The sequence below is a fragment of the Oncorhynchus nerka genome, linkage group LG10, assembly GCF_034236695.1.
Source record: "Oncorhynchus nerka isolate Pitt River linkage group LG10, Oner_Uvic_2.0, whole genome shotgun sequence".
NCBI lineage: Eukaryota > Metazoa > Chordata > Actinopteri > Salmoniformes > Salmonidae > Oncorhynchus > Oncorhynchus nerka.
In genome coordinates, this window is record NC_088405.1 from 43,201,811 (window position 1) to 43,229,348 (window position 27,538).

Genomic DNA, 27,538 nt, shown 5'->3' on the forward strand with positions numbered 1-27,538 from the left:
CTCCCCTTGTTGTGCTGTGGTCCTTCGTGGGAAAATGTTGTCATCAAGTCTGGCATTCTCTGGATTTATGATACTTTCAAAACAACTGGGAACTCTGGAAAAAAGCAAGGTTGAATCATAATGACGTCATTGGTCTTCAGGTCGTAGCTCTAGAAAGAGGACGGATTTACAAATTCTGAGTTGGATGACCGTTCAAAGCGTATTTTCCCAGTCGGAGCTCGTTTATTTCTGACTTCCTAGTTCACTTGAACTCACTGAAGTCAAGTTTTCACAGTTCCGAGTTAACAGTTTTGAGCTTCATTGACAGCATGGCATTTTAAACTTGTAAAAGAGACCCTTAATTCCAGCTTTGGGACCACACAGCCACTGTCACTGATTCCTTCCAAACCTCTCATTGTTGAAGTTGCAATTTCCAGCTTGTTGTGTAATGTTTATGTCCAATGGCCGATGAGCATCGATACATTTTATCTATAATTTCTCTTCATTATGACATGGATTAAAAAGGATGTACCAGTAGATTGTTGACTTTATTCATGATGATGACTGCTAGCTAAGATTGTGAAAGTATGACGTTTACACGATCAGTCCAATCAAAGCTACTGTACATATAATGTGATTTGACGTCATTTTATCTGTGGCCAATGACCTTGAGCCTTCTTGGCTGGGCACTTCTATTGTAACTCTATGGCAGCATCCAAAGGGCAAACATTTTTGAGGTCTACCTTTAGACTTGACGGTGAAGTAGTGTCCCCATGAGTGAGAGAACACTGAGCCAATCATGGCGCAACGCTCCGTATTTTCTGCTGGCCTGCCCCACCACCACCACAGAAAGCACTGAGCTTGCCCGGAACACCTGCATTTGAGCTGCCTTACTCAAGAAAACAAAAAAGAGACAAAGTTTGTATGCAGCTTTAATAACTAAATTCTGTATATATTTTTACATTGTTGCAAACTGAAATGTGACACGTATTAATGCTAAAATAACATGCAAAACAGGCAAGCCCCCCCCCCCCAAAAAAAAAGATGTGGGGCTCCACTGCTCCCTTCTCATATAAACTTAGGATTCATGAGCTGCGCAGTAAGAGCTTTTGTGCCCATTCAGTGTCATAAATGTAAAATATTTGGTGATGTGTCAAGTGGGCAGGGTGGAAAAAATGCTGCAATTGTGGTGGTGCACATGCACCTGAATTCTTGGAGTGCCCTATGAAGGGTGAAGGAGAATGAGGTGGCAAGGGTAAGGAGCGTCCAACGTGTCTCTCATCTGGAGGCGGTGATGTTTTTTGGGGTCTTCGCGATGCAGTGCAATAAATCCTGTCTGTGAATGTACACAGGCCCCTGAGCCTGTGTAGGAATGCATTTTGGAGTGGACTGTGATTGAAGAAGTATGGTGTTTTTATTTTACTTGTTATTTTACGTGTTTTATTTAGTGTGATGTCGTTTTCCACCTTTCCCGGAATGTTTTTGTTGTTGTTCTTATTCAATACCCCGTACAGCTGGTGGCGGTAATGAACCATTAACATCGGATGCCAACCGCCGTTAAACCCCATCGAAGAAGAATAAGAAGATAGAGGGAGAGACGGAGACCAGTTGTTAAACCCCATCGAAGAAGAATAAGAAGATAGAAGGAGAGACGGAGACCAGTTGATAGACATCAGGATACCGCTATGGCTTTGCGGCACGGTTTGGACTCGCAGATAGTAATAGTTGGCTGTGGAATATCTGGTATTGGAGCAGCTTTGAAGTTAACCAAACATGGTTTCCGCAATGTGAGGATCCTGGAAGCGACGGGGCGGAGTGGAGGAAGGATAAAGACAGGCAAAATGGGTGAGTGTAGAGGGAACATGAGGAGAGAATGGGCTGCGTTCGATCGGATCACTTAATTTTGCCAAGTCGATTCTCACCGCTTTTCAAAGTGTTGCATTATGGGGATAAAATCGTCCGATTTACGCTTACATCTCGACTGCAGGAACTTTACAAAAATCATGTGATCAAAGGTCATGAAGTTATGTCTTCACTTCACCAACTGCAGCCATCAAGATGATAGGCGAAAAACGTGAAGTTGATCGATCCCAGTCTAAGGAAGGAGCTGTTTTTGGTTGTTGTTGCATATGACAGTAAAACATTCTTATGATGACTATAACAGGTGTTGGCACCTTGAATTTTCTCATAAAAAGTATACTTCAACACGGTCTACTCGGGCAAATGTGGCGAACGGCTGAATTTGAACTTTCGTACACCTCGTGATGAAGACAGTCAATCTTATATCTACTGTTTCTAGTCGTAAACACAGCCTGTTGTGAAAACGCAAGTTGCTGTCTGATGAAGAGGAATAGCTATAGATAAATATCTGTTTTCGAGTGCACTTGAAATATGCAGCATGCAATACGATTTGTTTTGATCCTGTGAAGAGGTAACATCGTTGACCATTTAGCCAATTTATTGAAAGCTAGGCAATATTACAGTTTGACTAGCCTAGCCAGCTACTATAAACGTAAATTTGTGTTTAATGATCCATATCTCTGTCAGTGAATTAAAATGTTTTGGCATGATTCTCATTTCAAGGAACTAGCTGCAAGCTTAACGAAACATTCAATAATATACGTTTGCATAGAATCCCATATAAAAGCAAAAAGGTGGAAAGGTGTGTGTAATGATATATGCTAGAATGGAGGCTGACTACACCGCTCGCGTCGCAAAATACATTTCGAAATCTATGTTATTCAATCATTGCGCGCCAACGAGCGTCTGCGATGCCAAGGGCTAAAATAGAACCCCCTTTCTATTTCTGATGCAGATTGCGCTGCAAGTCCTGCCTCTCCCATCTCATTGGTTATATACTATGAAAGTGTAGATGCCAATCGCCATATAAGTTAAAAGATGAAAAAGCCTGGAAGGAGGAGAGATGACTAGAAACGATTCGGTTTGCCATTTTGTGTGGATTAATTGTCGGAGTAGAGGACCTTGTGCATTGCAGGTAAAATAACAACTCAATGTTTATATCCCAGGACAAATTAGCTAGCAACAGCATACTAGCTAAATAGGACAAATTAGCTAGCAAGTGAAAGCTAGCTAGCTAAATTGCCATAAATGTTTAATGTTTTTCGACCTGTTCCTAAATTAATGTAATTGGTTCAGAGTTTGTTTTGATATTTTAACCTGCGTGTCGTGATCGCATTTGGTGTGGGGGGGGGGGAAATAAATGTATGCACGGTGGTGCGCGCACAGCCAGTTTGGGTTCCGTGTTGGAGACCGCTGCAATATGCATATTTGCCAAAACATATTTAAGCAGTAAGGCCCAAGGGGGTGTGGTATATGGCCAATATACCACTGCTAGAGGCTGTTCTTAGGCACGATGCAATGCGTTGCCACAATACCCTGAGGAGCCTTATTGCTATAATAATCTTGTTACTATCGTAATTCGAGCAGAAAAAATACATGTTTTGTCATACGTGTGGTATAGGTCTGATATATCATGGCTAACCTAATTGACAGAATGAAAAGAAGGAAGCTTGTACAGACTAAAAATATTCCAAAATATGCCTTCTGTTTGCAACAAGGCACTAAAGTAAAACTGCTAAAAATGTGAAAGAAATGAACTTTTGTCTTGAATACAAAGCCTTATGTTTGGGGCAAATCCAACACATCACTGAGTACTACTCTTCATATTTTCAACCATAGTGGTGGCTGCATCATGTTATGGGTATGCTTGTCATCGGCAAGGACTAATGCGGTTTTTACGATAAAAATAAACGGAATAGAGCTAAATCTTAGAGGGGAAAATCTGGTTCAGTCTGCTTTCCAACAGACACTGGGAGACATTCACCTTTCAGCAGGACAAATAACCTAAAACCCAAGACCGAATATGCACTGCAGTTGCTTGCCAAGAATGTTCCTGAGTGACTTAGTTACAGTTTTACTTAAATCTGCTTGGAAATCTATGGCAAGACTTGAAAATGGCTGTCTAGAAATGATCAACAACCAACTTGACAGAACTTGAAGAATTTTATTTAAAAAATTGTACGATCCAGGTGTGCAAAGCGCTTAGTCTTAGTCTTAAACAGCGATTAAGCTTAGAGTCTTTAATCGCTGCCAAAGGTTATTCTAACGTGTATTGACTCGGGTGTGCATTCTTATATAGATACGATTTCTGTATTTAATTTTTCTAAAATTATGTTTTCACTTTTTGGGTATTATGTGTAGATGGTTGAGAAAAATATATTTAATCCATTGAGGTCAGGCTGTAACACAACAAAATGTGGAATAAATCAAGGGGTACGAATTCTTTCTGAAGGCACTGTGGCACCTTGCGATACAATCTGTGTAATAAGATAACCACTTTGATTTCTAAACCAGATTAGTTCTCAAATAGCAGCTGACCAATTCCATGGTGGGCATGCATAGAGTTTGATGCATTGGAACATAAGGTATTGAGAATGATGAATACTAAATGTTAAGTGAATATGAGTATATTTAGGTGGTTTAAATGATTAACTTTCCCACTAACCTCATAAAAGGTGACTGTGCCTAAATCTTACCAATCCATTTGTTATTCTACAAACTATGACTGAGTGTGAGACATGGTTTTCATGATGTGTGTTTCATGCATATACATTCGGAAAAAAAGAACACCATGACCGTGTTTCACCATTTATTGAGTACGGAGACAAATAGCAAAAGTGTCTCAGGCAGTATTTGAAGTATCTAATTATAGGTTAAACTACCAATCAATGTATATCAAGTGCTGTGGAGGGCACAATCTTACCATGTTGCAGTCCAGAAAGGAGAGCTTTACCATCTATGCCAAAAGCCTGGGCCTCTGTTGACTGTAGAACTGTCATCAACACATACTTCAGTGTTCCCCCTTCTCTCTAGGAGAATTTGTGTGCCTAGGCCCCATAGGGATGTCGAAAGCAGTGGCAGTTGGTGGGAGGGGCTATAGGAGGCGGCCTAATTGTAATGGCTGGAATTGAATTAATAGAACAGAGTCAAACATGGTTTCTGTAAGTTTAATGAGTTTGATACCATTGCATTACAATAACCCTGTCCCCCTATAGCTCCTCCCAACAGCCTCCACTGATCGAAAGGATCCCACCCTGGTCACCAATGTTGCTGACCGATGTAGAGAGCGCCTTAGCAGTATGCAATCTCAAGCTTGTGTGGTCCAGAGATGAGAGCTCTTACCATCTATGTCAAAAGCCTGGACTCCTGACGGGGACAATAGAATTCTCCCCACTGAATGTAGTAAAATAATCTCTTTGTCACCTGTTAAACTGATTCTACATTCTTCAACTCTATTATGCACTACACTGTGTAAGACAAACTCCACGACGAGCAAATGCATATGTGGTATCAATGTCTGAATGGTGACAGCAGGGCTAATTTCGAAATCAAATCAAATACCATTTTATTTGTCACATGCGCCGAAATACAGCAGGTGCAGTAAACCTTACCGTGAAATGCTTACTTACAAGCCCTTAACAGTGCCGTTTTAAGAAAAATAAGAGTTAAGAAAAAACAAACATTTTACTAAATGAACTAAAATTAAAGAGCAACAATAAAATGACAATAATGGGGCTATATTGAGGTAATATGTACATGTAGGTAGGGGTAAAGTTACTTTGCACAGATAATAGTTCATAAACAGCGAGAAGCAGCAGCGTAAAAATGCATGTAGTCCCGGTAGCCATTTGGTTAGCTGTTCAGCAGTCTTATGGCTGGGTGGTTGGAGTCTTTGTCCATTTTTTAGCATTCTCACATAGGTGTTCCTTTTGTCCAGGTGGGAAAGGGCAGTGTTTCGTGCAATAGAGATTATGTTATCTGTGGACCTGTTGCGGCAGTATGCAAATTGGGGTGGGTCTGGGGTTTCTGGGATAATGGTGTTGTGAGCCATGACCAGCCTTTCAAAGCACTTCATGGCTACAGATGTGAGTGCTACGGGTCGCTAGTCATTTAGGCAGGTTACCTTGGTGTTCTTGAACACAGGGACTATGGTGGTCTGCTTGAAACATGTAGGTATTACGGACTTGGCTAGGGACAGGTTGAAAATGTCAGTGAAGACACTTGCCAGTTGGTCAGCGCATGCTCGGAGTAGTCCGTCTGGCCCTGCAGCTTTGAATGTTGACCTGTTTAAAGGTCTTACTCACATCGGCTACTGGCTTACAGAAATAAAATAACAATGTAGACCTATCTTTGATAAATATGTTAACTTGAATCCGTTTGCAGTCCACATTGTTCTAAGTAATTGCATGGCTGCAATAGCATTCACACTGATATAGGATCTAGGCCTATTGTAAATTGCATTATGGCTGTGCATGGACATGCCAAACATTGTCAATAAACAAGATTACATTAATTAATTATTGATAAGGCCTAAAAAGAGAATGAATAATAAAATTCAAGTTCTAAATAGGCTATGTCACACTTACAGGTACCATCCTTTCTCCCTGTGGGCATATAATGTTAAAACAACGCAGACTATGGATGGTTTTACACACATCCAAACTTTTCACAGTAGCTGGACAAAGATCCAATATATGCTGAACAAAAATGTAGCATGCAACAATTTCAAAGATTTTACTGAGTTACAGTTCATATCAGGAAATCAATTGAAATAAATTTATTAAGCCATAATCTGACTGTGCAATGTCGCAGTCATGTTGGGCCTGGGCGGGCTTAGGCCCACCCACTTGGAGCTAGGCCCAGCCAATCAGAATTAGTTTTCCCCCACAAAAGGGCTTTATTACAGACAGAAATAACCCCCCCACCCCACCCTAAATAATCCTGCAGAAGCCAAATGTGGAGGTCCTGGGTGGCGTGGGCTTCACGCGGTCTGCGATTGTGAGGCCAGTTGGACGTACTGCCAAATTCTCTAAAACAACGTTGGAGGCGGCTTATGGTAGAGAAATTAACATTCAATTCTCTGGCAACAGCTCTGGTGGACATTCCTGCAGTCTGGCCATCTACTCCGATTTCAGGGCACTCTCGTCTGATTGTGCCAGAGTGCAGAATAACGGATGAATTTATAAATGGGCAACACCCATTGAATATGACCGCTGTCAATAAACATTGTCAAAAAAGCATGTGATACAGTAGGCTGTAGCTTTATCAATATGCAGTAATATATCAAACCATGGTGAGTCTTGAACTGCAGTCTGTATCATAAAACCATAGCACTTGTTTTTATTGCTGTGTAATTGTGTAACCTACACATGCTGTGTGTCGCTAAACTTGTTTGAATGTATTACACACTCTCTCTCCCTTCCCACTCTCTCCTCTAGGTAATAACATCATAGAGATTGGTGCTAACTGGATCCATGGTCCGTCGGAGGCTAACCCAGTGTTCTGTCTGTCCAGACAGTACAGCCTGCTGGACCCAGAGAGCCTGACTCCAGAGAACCAGGACCTGGCTATAGGAGGTCACCCACCATGGGTACCAAACTGGTTCTCCAGCTCTGGTAAAAAGTTGGCCCAGACAGAGACTGATTTTAATGGATGAAAATGTAATAATATGTCACCCAGTCAGTTTTTTTCATTTTTTTGTCCGTCAGAAGTTAAAATGAGTTGAACTAACATGAGTTGTGTATGTACAAGCGACAGACCAAACTGTGGATGCGCTCTCCGTTCCCTTTTTTTTTTGTCGGTCAAATGTATGAACCCCATAGAAAAAACATTGGCTCATACAAAGTCTTAGCTAGTCAGTAGTTCGTTAGCATTGTGTTATGTTTCTACCAGGTCATAAGCTGACTCCAGAGCTGACGGGTCCTGCTGTAGAGCTGTTTGCTGAGGTGTTGGAGGAGGGAGGCGAGTTCAGCGGACAGGGAGGAGAACCGTATAGCAGTGTTGGAGAGTTCATAAGGACAGAGGTACGTCACATGCGCCCACACACATACACACACCGTATACCTATATCTCTTGTCTGCCTGTTAAATGTGTGTGTGTAGGTGCGTCAGCGTGCAGCAGAGCGGTGGCAAGGTGACAGTCTGTCCTGTCAGTCTGTCCGTCTGTCTTTGATCAGTACTCTGTTGAAGGTGGAGTGTTGTGTGAATGGAACACACACTCTGGACACGCTGGGCCTGGGAGCCTTTGGACTGTACAAGACCTTGCCTGGATTGGACTGCACCTTCCCCCGGTCAGTTTGTGTGGGCTCGCAGGGGATGGGGAAAGCAGGGGTGCGGCTGGGTTAAATGGAATAGTAACTGAAATCTGCACAATGACTGTACTCCTATAACCTCTCACAATGTAGCCTAATATAATATTAGTAGGCTACAAAATTAACATTTGGTATATCGTTTTACGGCAAGCAACAATTTTGTCTCTGGAACAGAAGTGGAGAGAAATTATGTATTTATTTCAGCATCTTGAGAGACTGGACCATTAAGTACTTAGCAAACGTGCTATCTTTTTCGGAGAAATAAAGCTGACAGTAGGCTATTTTAACCACATAAAATATGCATCCAAGACCAACTGAAATATTCTTATCCGAATCTTGTTGGATTGTTTTCACAGCTTTTCATAAAACCGGTCAAACTGATGTCATTTGGAAGTTTTACAGAACAGCATAAAATATCTAAATTAGGCTGTCAAAAAATCCTGTGTGTGTGTGTATAGACATCGATTGCACCTTTCTCAGTTTACCGCTGAGTGCCATCGCTGTGTGAGTGACTTGACTAGACTGTTGTTCTGTCTCTTTCAGAGGTTATGAAGGGTTAATCGACAACTTGATGAAAGAGCTTCCTACTGGGATAGTCTCCTACCATCGACCAGTCAGCTGTGTCCACTGGCAGAGGGTGGTGAGGAAAGGAGGGAGAGAGTACCCTGTAGTGGTGGAGTGTGAAGATGGAGAGAGAATCCCAGCGGACCACGTCATCCTCACTGTCCCTCTTGGTAGGTCTCACACACACACACACACACACACAGATGTCAAATGACAACTGTTAAAATGTTATCTTATATTACATTTTATGACATCTCTTCTAAGTTTCTAAACATTAACCTTTTATAACCAGTAACAAACATTGTGACCGTACCTTCTCAAAGAACTGGAAGTCTTAGTTTTCTGTGCTGACAGGCTACCAAAAATAGGCACCATGCCATGTCTCACTTCTCTCATTTACCCATTTTTTTTTTTTTGAACAACCTCCAAAACTACACTGGACAAAAATATAAATGCAGCAATTTCAAAGATTTTACTGAGTTACAGGTCATAGAAGGAAATCAGTCCAGATTTGCATCTGTTGGTCACAGATAACAATTTTTTTTAAAGTAGGGGCGTGGGTCAGAAAACCAGGCTGTTGATTGTGGGAAGTCGTCCCATTGCTCTTCAATGACTGTGCGAAGTTGCTGGATATTGGCGGGAACACGCTGTCGTACACGCCGATCCAGAACATCCCGAACATGCTCAATGGGTGACATGTCTGGTGAATATGCAGGCTATGGAAGAACTGGGACATTTTCAGTTTCCAGGAATTGTGTACAGATCCTTGCGACATGGGGCCGTACATGAACATGAGGTGATGGAGGCGGAAGAATGGCACGACAATGGGCCTCGGGATCTCGTCATGGTATCTCTGAGCATTCAAATTGCCATCGCTAAAATGCAATTGTGTTCGTTGTTCATAGCTTATGCCTGCCCATACCATAATCTCACCGCCACCATTGGGCACGCTGTTCACAAGGTTGACATCAGCAAGCCGGTACAGTTGAAACCAGGATTAATCTGTGAAGAGCACACCTCTCCAGCGTGCCAGTGTCCATCGAAGGTGAGCAGTTGCCCACTGAAGGCGGATACGACGCTGAACTGCAGTCAGGTGAAGACCCTGGTGAGGACGACGAACACGCAGATGAGCTTCCCTGAGACGGTTTCTGACAGTTTGTATGGACATTTTTTGGTTCCGCAAACCCCCAGTTTCATCAGCTGTCAGGGGTGACTGGTCTCAGACGATCCCGTAGGTGAAGAAGCTGGATGTGGAGGTCCTGGGCTAGCATGGTTACACGTGGTCTGTTGGACATGCTAGCAAGTTCTCTAAAATGACATTGGAGGCTGCTTATGGTAGAAAAATGAACATTTAAATTATCTGTCAACAGCTCTGGTGGACATACCTGCAGTCAGCATGCCAATTACACGCTCCCTCAGAACTTGAGACATTTGTGGCATTGTGTTTGACAACTTCACATTTTAGTGGCCTTTTATTGTCCACAGCACAGGGTGCACCTGTGTAATGATCGTTCTGTTTAATCAGCTTCCTGATAAGCCACACCTGTCAGGTGGATGGATTATCTTGGCAAAGGAAAAAAGCTCACTAACAGGGATGTAAACAAATGTGTGTAAACAAATTTTCAGCTCATGAAACATGGGACCAATACTTTTTACATGAAGTGTTTACATTTTTGTTCAGTGTACCTAATAATATCTACTGTTATTCTATCAGGTTATCTGAAGAAGCATCATGGTACCCTCCTCTCCCCTCCTCTACCCCTCCACAAGCTGCACTCTGTTCAGAGGATGGGCTTTGGAACCAACAACAAGATCTTTGTGGAGTTTGACCAACCCTGGTGGGACGATGACTGTGAGGTCATATACCTGGTCTGGGAAGACGAGGTATGAAACACAAAGCATGCGGTGAAAAGAGTATTGGGCCCAAAACGGATCCTTGAGGAACACAATATATATCTATCATTGCAAACACACAGACAGTAACAGTAGTTTTACTGTTGCCCTCTAGTCAGACTTGGTGGACCAGGTATCAGATGTGGAGAGACTCTGGATCAAGAAACTGTTTGGTTTCACTGTCCTCAAACCCACTGAGCGGTAACTAAGACTTACACACAAACTAAAAATCTCTAACTCAATGTCTTGAACTCCCCACGCCTCTTGCCTCTCACCCTCTTTCCCCCTCTCTACCCCTGTCTCTCCAGGTATGGCCATGTGTTGTGTGGCTGGATCGCTGGTCATGAGTCTGAGTTCATGGAGACTCTGCCAGAACAGGACGTCACACACTCCGTAACACACCTGATACGCAGGTTCACAGGTAACCCTTCTAACATCTAACCCCTCCATCACATGCCTCATAGGCAGGTTAACCCATTGTACTTTTATGTCTGTAATCTACACTTCAGTCAGTAGTGTGTTAATCTTTTGTTCCCTTTTTGTTCGTAGAGGCGAACTAGCTACTACTAGATATTCCTGCTTCCCCACAGTGGAATTGCTTGGGTAGCTCTATTGTTTAGTATAGTGTTAAGTCACTTATTCTAAACGGACCTTGCTTTGGTCAATAAGGCCATCTAGCCTAGCTTGGACTGAAAAGACTCCTGGCTAACATCAGCTAGCAGCCTTGACTTCCTGTGAATGAAGCTTTCCCCCAGCTTAATGGCAACCCCATTCCTATTTCCAATTCCTGGAGTTGGAGGAATCGGGTCTTGCGTGCACCTCCGATGAGGAAGCAGCCCCTTTAAACTTGGCTAGACTAACCGCCGGAGCGAGGGGCCTTAACACAGGTCTGAGCGACCAATGCGCCCCTCCCCCCTTGGTGTCTCATTACTGGGATTCATTGATGATTCCTGCCTGTAGCTCACTAGTCCCTTTTGAGGTGTCTAGTGGTACAGGTTATGGGCTTTGTAGGCGATTGGTTGTTGGTAACGGAGTCGAGGGAACAAGCAGGGTTGGATCCCGAAAGGAGCGGTCTTTCTCGAGCTCAACACTTTTCATTCCTGGGAATTCTATTTTATTATGAATCGCCCCTGGGTCATTCCACCACAAAAAGCACAAGAAAAGGGGGTTATGACACCCACACCATCTCAGATTGTTCAGAAATAGTTTATTATGTAAAAAACTGATAAAATTCGCTTTCCTGCAACATTATTTTGTTGAAATATAATTTTGATCTCTGGGAAATTAAGCTAATTGATTGCACCCAAATTGGCATTTTTTAATTTATAGGATTCATATATTTTAGTACCTAACATCCGATTTGGATCAAACTTATTTGGACATTTAAAAAATTGTAAAAAGCCACCCATGGACACGCCACGCCAGTCCCACCCCAACAACGAGTATATAATATCAGTGCTCCATGTCTGACAATTAGTATGGAGCTGCGGCTCGGAGTATTGATTCTTCATCCTTGGATATGAAGTGTGAAAATGTTAATATAGGTTCCATTGACTTGCACTGGATCTGTGCCACAAACGCTAAAAAAAAGTTAGCATTTGAAACATTGGCCAGGTAAACAAAACCAAAGCGTGGGTTTCTGTCATACCTTGACCATAGACTGCTTACAGGGTAAGGAAACTAATATGTAATTTGGGTGAACTATTCCTTTAACATTGAGGGGAGGGGTGATTCTTACATAAAAAATATAAAAAAATCACCTAAAAGCATGAACAGAACCATCTAGTCGTCAGAACCTGATAATATCAGGATGTACAGTGCATTCGGAAAGACCCTTTCATTTTTCCCACATTTCGTAACTTATTCTAAAATTGATTAAATCATTTATTTTTTCTCATCACCCTACACACACACTACCCCATATTGACAAAGAAAAAACTTGTTTTTAGAAATTTGCAAATGTAGAAGTTTAGAAGTTTGCAAATGTATTTAAAATTAAAAACATATCTTATTTACATAAGTATTCAGAGCCTTTACTCAGTACTTTGTTGAAGCACTTTTGGCAGCGATTACAGCCTCAAGTCTTCTTGGGTATGATGCTACAAGCATGGCATACCTGTATTTGGGGAGTTTCTCCCATTGTAATCTGCAGATCCTCTCGAGCTCTGTCAGGTTGGATGGTGAGCGTTGCTGCACCTTTATTTTCCGGTCTCTTCAGAGATGTTTGATGGGGTTAAAGTCTGGGCTCTGGCTGGGCCACTCGAGGACATTCAGAGATTTGTTACGAAGCCACTCCCGCGATGTCTTGGCTGTGTGCTTCGCCCCAGTCTGCGCTCTGAAGCAGGTTTTCTTCGTTCATCTTTCCCTCGATCCTGACTACTGAAAAACATCCCCACAGCAGGATGCTGCCACTACCATGCTTCACTGTAGGGATGGTGCCAGGTTTCGTCCAGACGTGACACATGGTGTTCAGGCCAGAGAATCTTATTTATCATCGTCTGGGAGTCCTTTAGGTGACTTTTGGCAAACCAAGCAGGCTGTCATGTGCATTTTACTGAGGAGTGGCTTCCGTCTGGCCACTCTACCATAAAGGCCTGATTGGCAGAGTGCTGCAGAGATGGTTGCCCTTCTGGATGTTTCTGCCATCTCCACAGAGGAACTCTGGAGCTCTGTCAGAGTGACCATCGGGTTCTTGACCAAGGCCCTTCTCCCCCGATTGCTCAGTTTGGCTGGGCTGCCAGCCCTAGGAAGACTCTTGGTGGTTCCAAACTTCTTCCATTTAAGGATGATGGAGGCCACTGTGTTCTTGGGGACCATCCTCTCTCGGAGCTCTACAGACAAATCCTTCGACCTCATGGCTTGTGTTCTTGCTCTGACATGCACTGTCAACTCTGGGACCTTTATATAGACAGGTATGTGCCTTTCCAAGTCATGTCCAATCAATTGAATGTACCACGGGTGGACTCCAAGTTGTAGAAACATCTCAAGGATGATCAATGGATACAGGATGCACCGGAGCTCAATTTCAAGTCTCATAGCAAAGGGTCTGAATACTATTTAATTTTTTTTTTTTAAATCTAAAAACCTGTTTTCATTTTGTCATTATGTGGTATTGTGTGTAGAATGAGGAACATTTTGTAATTTTATCCATTTTAGAATCTGGCTGTAACGTAACAAAATGTGGAAAAGTGAAGGGGTCTGAACTTTCGTAAGCACTGTAGGATGGGACAAAATCTTTAATTTGTCATGACTCTCCTGATAGGATCCAAAGATCAGGTTACAATGGATCAGTGTCTACTGAGCCCTCTCACCCGCAGAGGGGAGGAGGAATTGGTGTGGGGGTTTTATGACACCTCACGTCGATCGTAAATTGTAGGCAGCAGACAACTCCATTTGGTCTCTAGTATTGGTGAATGGAATACCTTTGTTACAGAAGGTTTTGCCGCTCAAAAACTCTAACGTCCAACAGTGAACACTGGGACAATATTTCAACATCTGAATGTGGGGAATGATGAGAGACGGAATATGGGAAATGAATGTCTATTTTGTGATGTCATAAAAAATGGTATAAAAGTGATATAAAAAATCTTGTCACTTGAAGAGCTTTCACACTGTGTATATCAGGTTTACATCCTTTACACTGTGTAGGAAATAACAAGGATGAAGATAATATTTTTGTAAAGATAGGAATGTGAATTTAGTTTTCTAACGAGATCATAGTTTTTGATCTTTTGCCCTGTAACTAGCCACGCCTGAGGGAGCTCAGAGAGTGTATCAGTATGATGGAAATTCCCCTTTTTACCCAAGTGTATAAAAGACTGAGTTAATTATTAACATGTCAGACTAGAAGGACCACAAGCTTGGTCTCCATTGGTCACTACCCTGAAAATCAACATGAGTTGAAGAAGACAAAGTAGCCTCTAACAATCAATGTTACGTTGAGTAGCTGTTCTGTGTCTAAGAAAGTTAATTTAAGTAGGACCATCTGGTTATTCTCTTCAAATCATCATCTACCACACAGCTCTCATCACAACTCTTGGGATCATCGACACGGCTGATTAGCTGTCCTCAGAAGACCACTCTTCCAGAAGGAGTGAAAGTAAACACAGACAGCTAAGGAGAAGGACACAAGATGTCACAATCAGAGACTTACACTTACGTGCCCTCTTCACAACTGTCTTGGTGTGTTTGGACCATGATAGTTTGATGTGGACACAACGAACTTGAAACTCTTGACCCACTCCACTACAGCCCTGTCGATGTTAATGGTGGTCTGTTCGGCCTGCCTTTCCTGTAGTCCATGATCAGCTCCTTTGTCTTGCTCACATTGAGGGAGAGGTTGTTGTTCTGGCACCCCAATGCCAGGTCTCTGACCTCCTCCCTATAGGCTGTCACATCATTGTCTGTGATCAGGCCTACCACTGTTGTGTCGTCAGCAAACTTAATGATGGTGTTGGAGTCGTGTTTGCCATGCAGTCATGGGTGAACGGGGAGTGCAGGAGGGCTCTAAGTACACACCCCTGAGGGGCCCCAATGTTGAGGATCAGCGTGGCAGATGTGTTGTTGCCTACCCTTACCACCTGGGGGCAGCCCGTCAGGAAGTCCAGGATCCAATTACAGAGGGAGGTGATTAGTCCCAGGGTCCTTAGCTTAGTGATGAGCTTCGTGGGCACTGTGGTGTTGAACCCTGAGCTGTAGTCAATGAGCAGCAATCTCACATTGGAGTGAAAGGGCAGTGTGGAGTGCGATTGAGATTGCGTCATCTGTGGATCTGTTGGGGTGGTATGCGAATTGGAGTGGGTCTAGTGTGTCCACGAGAAGGCTGTTGATGTGAGTCATGACCAGCCTTTCAAAGCACTTCACGGCTACTAACGTAAGTGCTACAGGGTGGTAATTATTTTGGCAGATTACCTTCGCTTCCTTGGGCACAGGGACTATGGTGGTCTGCTTGAAACATGTTGGTATTACAGACTCTGTCAAGAAGAGGTTGAAAATGTCAGTGAAGACACTTGACAGTTGGTTTGCGCATTCTTTGAGTATACGTCATGGTAATCCGTCTGGCCTCGTGGCTTTGTGAATGTTGACCTGTTTTAAGGGTCTTGCTCACATCGGCTACCGAGCATTATCACACAGTCGTTCAGAACATCTGGTGCTCTCGTACATGCTTCAGTGTTGCTTGCCTCGAAGCGAGCATAAAAGGCATTTTGCTCATTGGATAGGCTCGTCACTGGGCAGCTTGTGTCTGGGTTTCCCTTTTTGTAGTCTGTAATAGTTTTCAAGCCCTGCCACATTCGACGAGCGTCCGAGCCGGTGAAGTAGGATTCAATCTTAATTGTGTATTGACGCTTTGCTTGTTTGAGGGTTCGTCTGAGGGCATAGCGGGATTTCTTATAAGCATCTGGATTAGTGTCCAGCTCCTTGAAAGCGGCAGCTCAATGCAGATTTTGCCTGGTTGGGATCTTTATTGCAGTCTTTTTATTGAAGACTCATCTCTTCAGTAGGTCCTATGATTGAGTGTAGTCTGGCCCAGGAGTGTGAAGGTGAACAGAAAGGCACTGGAGCGACGAACCACCCTTGCTGTCTCTGCCTGACATGATAAATTCTCCAGATATAACAGACTGACCCTAGCCCCCGACACAAACTACTGGAGGCTGAGGCAGGAGGGGTCGGGAGACACCGGGGGTATAGTCGGACGGGGCCACAGTGTCTCCCGACCCCTCCTGCCTCAGCCTCCAGTATTTATGCTGCAGTAGTTTGTGTCGGGGGGCTAGGGTCAGTCTGTTATATCTGGAGAATTTATCATGTCTTATGTGGTGTTCTGCTGAATTTAAGTATGCCCTCTCTCCCTCCCCTCCCGGAGGATCTGAGCCAGAGGACCATGCCTCAGGACTACCTGGCCTGATGACTGCTGGCTGTCCCCAGTCCACCTGGTCGTGCTGCTGCTCCAGTTTCAACTGTTCTGCCTGCGGCTACGGAACACTGACCTGTTCACAGGACGTGCTACCTTGTCCCGGACAGACTGACCCTAGCCCCCCGGCACATAGACTATTGCTGCATAGATACTGGAGGCTGATCACTTATCCCAGGCGCACATTTGCCACACTTGGACAGAGATTTTGGGTCTGTGGGCTCCAAAGATCTGAGAGGTCCAATTGTTCCTTTTCAGGGTGTTAATTTCCCTACATATCCCTCCACTTTGAAAGTGTACATGGCTGCTATTTCAGTGTTTCATGTGGAAATTGAATGTGCAATCTCAGACCGGTATCTAAACCTTTTGTGCCCACTTGGGATTTAGCTTTGGTTTTGGATGCTCTGTGTGAGGCCCCCTTTTGAACCACTGGAGTCTGCGATTCTGAATATCCTCCTACATAACCTCCTTGCTCGTGTCTTTGGCCTCGGCTAAACGCGTTGGATCTCCATGTGTTATCCGTACACCCTTCTTGTACTCAGTTCGCCGCTGGCGACTATAAGGGGACGTTGCATCCTAATGTGGCCTTTGCCCCAACGGTCTTGACTAAGTCTTACATACAGGTCTCTAGCTATGAGCTATTTCCTTTTCGACTCCTTCATTTGCTTCTGAGAAGGAAACGGATCCGGGCTATCCACTTACGTGACCAGCTTTTTGTCTGTTTGCTAATCCAGCTCGCGGCAGGGCGATCTCTGAGCAGCGTCTGACCCAATGGATTTTGGAGGCGATCTCCCTGGCATATACAATGGCAAGAAAAGGATGTGAACCCCTTGGAAATACCTGGATTTCTGCATAAATTGGTCATAACATTTGATTTGATCTTCATCTAGGTCATAACAATGGACAATTATAAGTTTTCATGTCTTTATTGAACACATCATGTAAACATTCACAGTGCAGGGTGGAAAAAGTATGTGAACCCCTGGATTTAATAACTGGTTGACCCTCCTTTGGCAGCAATAACCTCAACCAAATGTTTTCTGTAGTTGCGGATAAGACCTGTGTAACGGTCAGGAGGAGTTTTGGACCATTCCTCTTTACAAAACTGTTTCAGTTCAGCAATATTCTTGGGATGTCTGGTGTGAACTGCTCTCTTGAGATCATGCCACAGTATCTCAATCAGGTTGAAGTCAGGATTCTGACTGGGCCACTCCAGAAGGCATATTTTCTTCTGTTGAAGCCATTCTGTTAATTGATTTACCTCTGTTTTGGGTCGTTGTCCTGTTGCATCACCCAATTTCTGTTGAGCTTCAATTGGTGGACAAATAGCCTAACATTCTCCTGCAAAAATGTCTTGATAAACTTGGGAATTAATTTTTCCGTCGATGATAGCAAGCTGTCCAGGCCCTGAGGCAGCAAAGCAGCCCCAAACCGATGATGCTCCCTCCACCATACTTTACAGTTGGGATGAGGTTTTGATGTTGGTGTGCTGTGCCTTTTTGTTCTCCACACAGTGTTGTGTTCCAAACAACTCAACTTTAGTTTAATCTGTCCACAGAATATTTTGCCAGTAGCGCTGTGGAACATCCAGGTGCTCTTCTGCAAACTTCAGACGTGTAGTAAGGTCTTCTTCCGTGGTGTCCTCACATGAACACCATTTAGTGTTTTACGTATCGTAGACTCGTCAACAGATGTTCTCAGAGATTTCTGGAAGTCTTTAGCTGTCACTAGGACTCTTCTTAACCTCATTGAGCGTTCTGCTCTGTGCTCTTGCAGTCATCTTGACGTCCACTCCCAGGGAGAGTAGCAACAGTGCTGAACTTTCTCCGTTTATAGACAATTTGTCTTAGTGGACTGATGAACATCAAGGCTTTTAGAGATACTTTTGTAACCCTTTCCAGTTTTATGCAAGTCAACAGTTCTTAGGTCTCCTGAGATCTCTTTTGTTTGAGGCATGGTTCACATCAGGCAATTCTTCTTGTGACTAACAAACTCAAATGTTGTGAGGTTTTTTTATAGGGCGAGGCATCTCGTCTCATTGATTGGACTCCAGGTTAGCTGACTCCTGACTTCAATTAGCTTTTGGAGAAGTCATTAGCGAAGGGGTTCACATACTTTTTCCAACCTACACTGTGAATGTTTAAATTGTTTTCAATATAGACAAGAAAAATACAATAATTTGTGTTATTAGTTTTTAAGCACACTAAGTTTGTCTATTGTTGTGACTTCGATGAAGATCAGATCAAATTTGATGGCAAATTTATGCAGAAATCATGGTAATTCCAAAGGGTTCACATACTTTTTCTTGTCACTACAGCAGCAAGGGTTACCTAGCGGTGTACGTGCCCACTCTACCCAGGGGTCTGGCAGGGTCTTGGGCTTTATTTAAAGGATTGACTGTTGGAAATTTGTGCGGTGGCAAGTTGGGCATCACCACACTTTTGTGAGGTTTGTCGCTTGGATGTCACTGCTCCAAGTGTAGCCCATAGCGTGCTGACAGGAGAGGGTCTAAGGCAGCGTGCAATACCCAGACGACTGCATCTTGCAAGTTGGAGGTCTGGGTGGTCTTCCATTAGCTATTTCACTTGGTATCCATTTCACTTGGGACAGGATTACATTTCCCCATAGTTGTGTTGTACCTAGAGTACCAACTGAAAGTGAATGTAACGTTATGACTATAACTACTTTTCCTTGGAGGAAAATGAGGTACAACGTCTGTTTGGCCCTGCGCCACCCGGTTCTGGGCGCAGTGAGGTGTGGTACTGACTTGAAGGAATATATCCGAGCCTCAGAGTTATCACCTGTGGAAGGCAGGGCTTCCAGCGAGTCGTGGATTTCATTGGCCTCGTCAGGAGTGACTTTAGTTCTTACTCCACATAGTTGTATTGTATCTCCTTTTCCCTCCTTCAGGGAACAGTAGTTATAGTCATAACGTTACGTTTCTGTATGTTTGTGTGTGTAGGGAACCCAACCATCACCCCACGGCGTGTCCTGAGGTCTCAGTGGTTCCATGACCCATGGACCTGTGGCTCCTACACCTACACCGCTATTGGAACCTCACTGCAGGATATACACAACCTGGCTGAACCACTACCACAACAAGGGGAACAGGTATACACACATACACAGTTCATGTGGTGTATTCTGTCATCTTTTGACCCACTTTCTCTCTCTCATATTCTCTCTTATATATTCTCTCTCTCTCAGCCTCTCCAGGTGTTGTTTGCTGGAGAAGCCACCCATCCTTCCTTCTTCTCCACTGTCCATGGAGCGCTGCTTTCTGGCTGGAGGGAAGCTGGTAGACTCATATCTCACTACTCCGCCCCCAGCACATTTCAGCCAACCAGATCAAAGCTCTAAGGACAAGAACTCACCCGTTGTAAAAGTGTTATATACTGAACAAAAATATAAATGCAACATGCAACAAGATTTTACTGAGTTACAGTTTGTAGAAGGAAGTCAGTCAATTGAAATAGATCAATTAGGCCCTAATCTATTCATTTCACATGACTGGGCAGGGGCACCGCCACCCACTGAGGAGCCAAGCATTAGAATGAGTGGCCCCCCCCCACACACACACACACACACAAAAGGGCTTTATAACGGACATAAATATTCCTCAGTTACCTTTTATTGTCCCCAGCACAAGGTTCACCTGTCTGATCATCTTCCTGTTTAATCAGCTTCTTTATATGCCACACCTGTCAGGTGGATGAATTATCTTGGCAAAGGAGAAATGCTCACTAACAGGGATGTAAACAAATTTGTGAACAAAATTTGAGAGAAATACGCTTTTTGTGTATGGAAGATTTCTGTGAAATGTTTTTTTTTTTTTTTTTTTCGGCTCAAGAAACATAGGACCAACACTTTGCATGTTGCGTTTTATATTTTTGTTCAGTATATCTCTGGGTATAAGTTACCCTTATGTTTAGTTCTAGGATCCGCTTACCCTCCACAAGTCCTAATATTAACCATTAGGGGAGAAGCAAAAAAACAGAACTTAAAACAGTGTGTAGGGACAACTTGATCTTACACAAAAGGGCTCCATATCTTTGACTGTCCAACGTGGGTTAATGTTCCCAGAACCTATTGCTACTGAACCATTTGTTGAATATTATGATCTTCACCAAAGATTTGTTTTAGGAGATTATTCACGATTTGAAATTGTTTTGATTATTACTTAAATCAAATTAATTGCAAGCCACTCAGTCTCATGGTGTCTGATTTTACTGTTAACAATTGGTGTTTAAATGTAATGATTTTAGATTTCAAAATGTTCACCATTACTTTCAGTGTCTTGTTATTTTTTTTATGTAATGTTTAATATCACGCCTTAAATGTACTGTTCATATCAATAAAAAAACGATGTATTGCACAAAAACTTTTGTACTCTCTTTATCTATACACTGCTCAAAAAAATAAAGGGAACACTTAAACAACACAATGTAACTCCAAGTCAATCACACTTCTGTGAAATCAAACTGTCCACTTAGGAAGCAACACTGATTGACAATACATTTCACATGCTGTTGTGCAAATGGAATAGACAACAGGTGGAAATTATAGGCAATTAGCAAGAACCCCCCAATAAAGGAGTGGTTCTGCAGGTGATAACCACAGACCACTTCTCAGTTCCTATGCTTCCTGGCTGATGGCTGATGTTTTGGTCACTTTTGAATGCTGGCGGTGCTTTCACTCTAGCGGTAGCATGAGACGGAGTATACAACCCACACAAGTGGCTCAGGTAGTGCAGCTCATCCAGGATGGCACATCAATGCGAGCTGTGGCAAGAAGGTGTGATGGTGTGGAGTGGCATTTCTTTGGGGGGCCGCACAGGCCTCCATGTGCTCGCCAGAGGTAGCCTGACTGCCAGTAGGTACCGAGATGAGATCCTCAGACCCCTTGTGAGACCATATGCTGGTGCGGTTGGCCCTGGGTTCCTCCTAATGCAAGACAATGCTAGACCTCATGTGGCTGGAGTTTGTCATCAGTTCCTGCAAGAGGAAGGCATTGATGCTATGGACTGGCCCGCCCGTTCCCCAGACCTGAATCCAATTGAGCACATCTGGGACATCATGTCTCGCTCCATCCACCACAGACTGTCCAGGAGTTGGCGGATGCTTTAGTCCAGGTCTGGGAGGAGATCCCTCAGGAGACCATCCGCCACCTCATCAGGAGCATGCCCAGGCGTTGTAGGGAGGTCATAGAGGCACGTGGAGGCCACACACACTACTGAGCCTCATTTTGACTTGTTTTAAGGACATTACATCAAAGTTGGATCAGCCTGTAGTGTGGTTTTCCACTTTAATTTTGAGTGTGACTCCAAATCCAGACCTCCATGGGTTGATACATTTGATTTCCATTGATCATTTTTGTGTGATTTTGTTGTCAGCACATTCAACTATGTAAAGAAAAAAGTATTTAATAAGAATATTTCATTCATTCAGATCTAGGATGTGTTATTTTAGTGTTCCCTTTATTTTTTTGAGCAGTGTTTTTATATTGTTCTCTCTTTTATATATATTTATATATGTGTGGAAAAACAAGTTTTAATGACTCCAACCTAAGTGTTTGTAAACTTCCGACTTCAACTGTTTGTATATATATATATATTAACAAACTATAGTTTTGGGAAGTCGGTTAGGACATCTACTTTGTGCATGACACAAGTCATTTTTTCAAACAATTGTTTACAGACAGATTATTTCTCTTATAATTCACTATCACAATTCCAGGGGGTCAGAAGTTTACATACACTAAATTAACTGTTCCTTTAAACAGCTTGGAAAATTCCCAAAAATTATGTCATGGCTTTAGAAGCTTCTGATCGGCTAATTTGAGTCAATTGGAGGTGTACCTGTGGATGTATTTCAAGTTATACCTTCAAACTCGGTGCCTCTTTGCTTGACATCATAGGAAAATCAAAAGAAATCAGCCCAGAAAAATTGTAGACAAGTCTGGTTCGTCCTTGGGAGCAATTTCCAAACGCCTGAAGTTACCACGTTCATCTGTACAAACAATAGTACGCAAGTATAAACACCATGGGAGCACACAATAATGTGGAAAACTGGTGCGAAAACTGCAAATCAATGACTTGTGTCATGCACAACAAACGACCTTGTGAAGATGCTGGAGGAAAAAGGTACAAAAGATATCAATATCCACAGTAAAACTAGTTCTATATCGACATAACCTGAAAGGTCGCTCAGCAAGGAAGAAGCCACTGCTCCAAAACCGCCATAAAAAAAGCCAGACTACGTTTTTCAACTGCACATGGGGACAAAGATTGTACTTTTTGGAGAAATGTTCTCTGGTCTGATGAAACAAAAATAGAACTGTTTGGCCATAATGACCATCGTTATGTTTGGAGAAAAAAGGGGGATGCTTGCAAGCTGAAGAAGACCATTCCAACCATGAAGCACGGGGGTGGAGGCATCATGTTGTAGGGGTGCTTTTCTGCAGGTGAGACTGGTGCACTTCACAAAATAGATGGCATCATGAGGGAGGAAAATGATGTGCATATATTGAAGCAACATCTCAAGACATCAGTCAGGAAGTTAAAGCTTGGTGGCAAATGGGTCTTCCAAATGGACAATGACCCCAAGCATACTTCCAAAGTTGTGGCAAAATGGCTTAAGGACAATAAAGTCAAGGTATTGGAGTGGCCATCACAAAGCCCTGACCTCAATTCTATAGAAAATTTGTGGGCAGAACTGAAAAAGTGTGTGCGAGCAAAGAGGCCAACAAACCTGGCTCAGTTACCCAACTTTTTGTGAGAAGCTTGTGGAAGGCTACCCGAAACGTTTGATCCAAGTAACTCAATTTAAAGGCAATGCTATCAAATACTAATTGAGTATATGTGAACTTCTGACCCACTGGGAATGTGATGAAAAAAATAAAAGCTGAAATAAATTATTCTCTCTACTATTATTCTGACATTTCACATTCTTAAAATAAATTGGTGATCCTATCTGTGCTAAAACAGGGAATTTTTACTAGGATTAAATGTCAGGAATTGTGAAAAACTGAGTTTAAATGTATTTGGCTAAGGTGTATGTAAACTTCCGACTTCAACTGTATATATACAGTCAGTACCAGTCAAATGTTTGGACACACCTACTCATTCAATGGTTTTACTATTTTCGACATCGTAGAGTAATAGTGAAAACATAAGCTATGAAATAACACATGTAGCAACCAAACAAGTGTTAAACAAATCAAAATATTGTATATTTGCGATTCTTCAAAGTAGCCACCCTTTGCCTTGATGACAGCTTGGCATTCTCTCAACCAGCTTCACCTGGAATGCTTTTCCAACAGTTCCCACATATGCTGAGTACTTGTTGGCTGTTTTTCCTCCACTCTGCGGTCCAACTTATCCCAAACCATCTCAATTGGGTTAAGGTCGGGTGATTGTGGAGGCCAGGTCCTCTGATGCAGCACTCCATCACTCTCCTTGGTGAAATACCCCTTACACAGCCTGGAGGTGTGTTGGGTCATTGTCGTGTTGAAAACAAATGATAGTCCCACTACGCACAAACCAGATGGGATGGCGTATCGCTGCAGAATGCTGTGGTAGCCATGCTGATTAAGTGTGCCTTAAATTCTACATAAATCACAGACAGTGTCACCAGCAAAGCACCATCACACCTCCATGCTTCACGGTGGGAACCACACATAAGGAGATAATCCGTTCACCTACTCTCCATTCACTTACACGGCGGTTGGAACTATCGTTTGGCCCTGTCCGGGGGTGTCGTTGGACGGGGCCACAGTGTCTCCCGACCCCTCCTGTCTCAGCCTCCAGTATTTATGCTGCAGTAGTTTATGTGTCGGGGGGCTAGGGTCAGTCTGTTATATCTGGAGTGTTTCTCCTGTCTTATCTGGTTTCCTGTGTGAATTTAAGTATGCCCTCTCTAATTCTCTTTCTCTCTTTCTTTCTTTCTCTCTCTCGGAGGACCTGAGCTCTAGGACCATGGCTCAGGACTACCTGTCCTGATGAATCCTTGCTGTCCCCAGTCCACCTGGCCGTGCTGCTAATCCAGTTTCAACTGTTCTACCTGCAGCTATGGAACCCTGACCTGTTCACAGGACATGCCACCTGTCCCAGACCTGCTGTTTTCAACTCTCTAGAGACAGCAGGAGCGTTAGAGATACTCTGAATGATCTGCTATGAAAAGCCAACTGACATTTACTCCTGAGGTGCTAACCTGTTGCACCCTCGACATCCACTGTCATTATTATTATTTGACCCTGCAGGTCATCTTGGCCATGTTCTGTTATAATCTCCACCCGGCACAGCCAGAAGAGGACTGGCCACCCCGCATAGCCTGGTTCCTCTCTAGGTTTCTTCCTAGGTTCTGGCCTTTTTATGGAGTTTTTCCTAGCCACTGAGCTTCTACACCTGCATTGCTTGCTGTTTGGGGTTTTAGGCTGGCTTTCTGTACAGCACTTTGAGATATCAGCTGATGTAAGAAGGGCTAAATAAATTTGATTTGATTTAAGAAACTTTCAAAGTACTGAGTAAAGGGTCTGAGTACTTATGTAAATGTAATATTTCTTTTTTTTCTATTATATCAATTTGCTAAAATTTCAACAAAACTGTTTGTCATTATGGGGTATTGTGTGTAGCTTGATGAATTCACTATGTGTGTGTGTGTGTGTATGTGTGTGCAAAAGTATGTGGGATTTTCTCATTGAACATTTATTCCAAAATCATGGGCATTAATATGGAGTTGGTCCTAAACACAACGTGTAATGTCCCATGTTTTATAAGCTCAAATAAAAGTATCCTGAAATTTTCCTTATACACAAAAAGCGTATTTCTCTCAAATTTTGTGCACAAATTGGTTTATATCCTTGTTAGTGAGAATTTCTCCTTTGCCACAATAATCCTTCCACCTGACTGATGTGACATATCAAGAAGCTAATTAAACAGCATGATCATTACACAGGTGGACCTTGTACCGGGGACAATAAAAGGCCACTTTAAAATGTGCAGTTTTGTCACAAAACACAATGCCATAGATGTCTCAAGTTTTGAGGGAGTGTGCAATTGGCATGCTGACTGCAGGAATGTCCACCAGAGCTGTTGCCAGAGAAGTTAATGTTAATTTCTCTACCATAAGCCGCCTCCAACATAATTTTACCAGTACGTCCAACCAGACTCAACCGCAGACCACGTGAATGGCGTCATGTGGGCGAGCAGTTTGCTGATGTCAACGTTGTGAAAAGAGTACCCCATGGTGGTGGTTGGGTTATGGTATGGGCAGGAAAAAGACAACGAACACAATTGCATTTTATCAATGGCAATTTAAATGCACAGAAATACCGTGACAAAATCCTCAGGCCCATTTCTTTTAAGGCTTCTGTCACCAACAGATGCATATATGTATTCCCAGTCATGTGAAATCCATAGATTAGTGCCTAAACAATGGTCAATTGACTGATTTCCTTATATGAACTGTAACTCAGTAAAATCTTTTAAGTTGTTGCATGTTGCATTTATATTATTGTTCAGTATACATTTTACTAAAACAAATATGATTCTTCAATGTTCTGAATCATTCAGTGGGCTCTTTCTCTAACATGTTATTAACATTATATCCCCAAAAAATGTATTTCATAATCCTATGCACATCCCATAATAAGCAGGAAGCTCTGTTGACAGAGCGGTGCTGCTTTCTCGCAGCGACTTTTGAGGATTTTATATGTTGTTGTGGTCGTCTACAAAGGTGTTTCCACTGGTCGCAAAAAAACAAATTAAAATGACACAAGCTGAATGAAATGTAAAAGGACATTGAAAATAAAAGGCTTGTGGTATGCTCAGTGCTCCGTTGATATTTCACAGATACACTTGTTTTTGTGAGAAATCTTTGAACAACAGGAATTTTGCATTAATATGAAAAGTGTATACTAAAATATTAAAATACTACATGTCATGTCTCAAAATCGATACCTATCATACCTCTATATCGTTTTATGTCCATTGGATTTGAGAAGAAAGATGAATTCACCAGAGTTCACCGGACATGCTTACCTGTCCCAGGCCTGCTGTTTTCAATTCTCTAGAGACAGCAGGAGTGGTAGAGATACTCTTAATGATCGGCTATGAAAAGCCAACTGACATTTACTCCTGAGGTGCTGACTTGCTGCACCCTCGACAACTACTGTGATTATTATTTATGAACATTTGAACATCTTGGCCATGTTCTGTTATAATCTCCACCCGGCCCAGCCAGAAGAGGATTGGCCACCCCTCATAGCCTGGTTCCTCTCTAGGTTTCTTCCTAGGTCTTGGCCTTTCTAGGGAGTTTTTCCTAGCCACTGTGCTTCTACACCTGCATTGCTTGCTGTTTGGGCTTTTAGGCTGGGTTTCTGTACAGCACTTTGAGATATCAGCTGATGTACAAAGGGCTATATAAATAAATTTGATTTGAATTCAACAGTGAGCCTGTCACTTAATTCTCGCAGAGCATCCAGCCATGATCCAATGCCCTTTTCCTGATTTTTGACAAAAAAAATTCTCCGGCCTCTGTTGCTTTAGTCATCCTAATTTTGGCCATCCTACAAGGATACATTTTAGTAAACACTCTTATCCAGAGCAACTTACATTTGCAGTTAGGGTTAAGACATGGACAATATTTTGTTCACCTTTTGGATTCTAGGGTACCTGCTAACAATTATTTATGATTCCCCCCACCTCCACCTGTTCTCTATCCCTGTGGGGAACTCCAATCCCTTTTGAATGGATTATGATAGAGACATGAGGTTTGGACCGTTTGTTTTCTTAGAGGAGTATATATTCTACACAATTAAGATATTTGTTTACTCATTGGTCAAAATATGCGTTTTTGATTGGACACCCTAATATACTGTATATAAGTTGTAGTTATTAGCTATGAGTATTATTTTTTATGATTATTGGTATTTTTATGATGATTATTATACAGTATAATTCTGACATTTAGTGCCTAAAGAATAATTGTAATAGCGGAACTCTATCGCCGTGACAATAGGGAAAG

The 27,538-nt window shown here is 42.7% G+C and overlaps 1 protein-coding gene across 1 annotated transcript; it reads left to right on the top strand.

The window, feature by feature from the left end:
- The first annotated feature begins 1,544 nt into the window (after positions 1–1,544).
- paox (polyamine oxidase) lies at positions 1,545–20,367 on the top strand. Its single transcript, XM_029669973.2, has 10 exons — positions 1,545–1,824; positions 7,278–7,454; positions 7,732–7,862; positions 7,941–8,128; positions 8,693–8,883; positions 10,428–10,597; positions 10,722–10,807; positions 10,915–11,027; positions 19,477–19,625; positions 19,722–20,367. Exons 1-10 carry the CDS (start codon positions 1,665–1,667, stop codon positions 19,872–19,874), a joined length of 1,518 nt encoding a protein of 505 aa, XP_029525833.1. The 5' UTR covers positions 1,545–1,664; the 3' UTR covers positions 19,875–20,367.
- Positions 20,368–27,538: the final 7,171 nt, after the last annotated feature.

Bases quoted from the DNA above. Each gene is read 5' to 3' on its own strand.
- paox (XM_029669973.2), top strand. From the start codon at position 1,665: ATGGCTTTGCGGCACGGTTTGGACTCGCAGATAGTAATAGTTGGCTGT. The intron at 8,129-8,692 runs GTCAGTTTGTGT...TGTCTCTTTCAG, and splicing joins TTGGACTGCACCTTCCCCCG to AGGTTATGAAGGGTTAATCG. The intron at 19,626-19,721 runs GTATACACACAT...TCTCTCTCTCAG, and splicing joins TACCACAACAAGGGGAACAG to CCTCTCCAGGTGTTGTTTGC.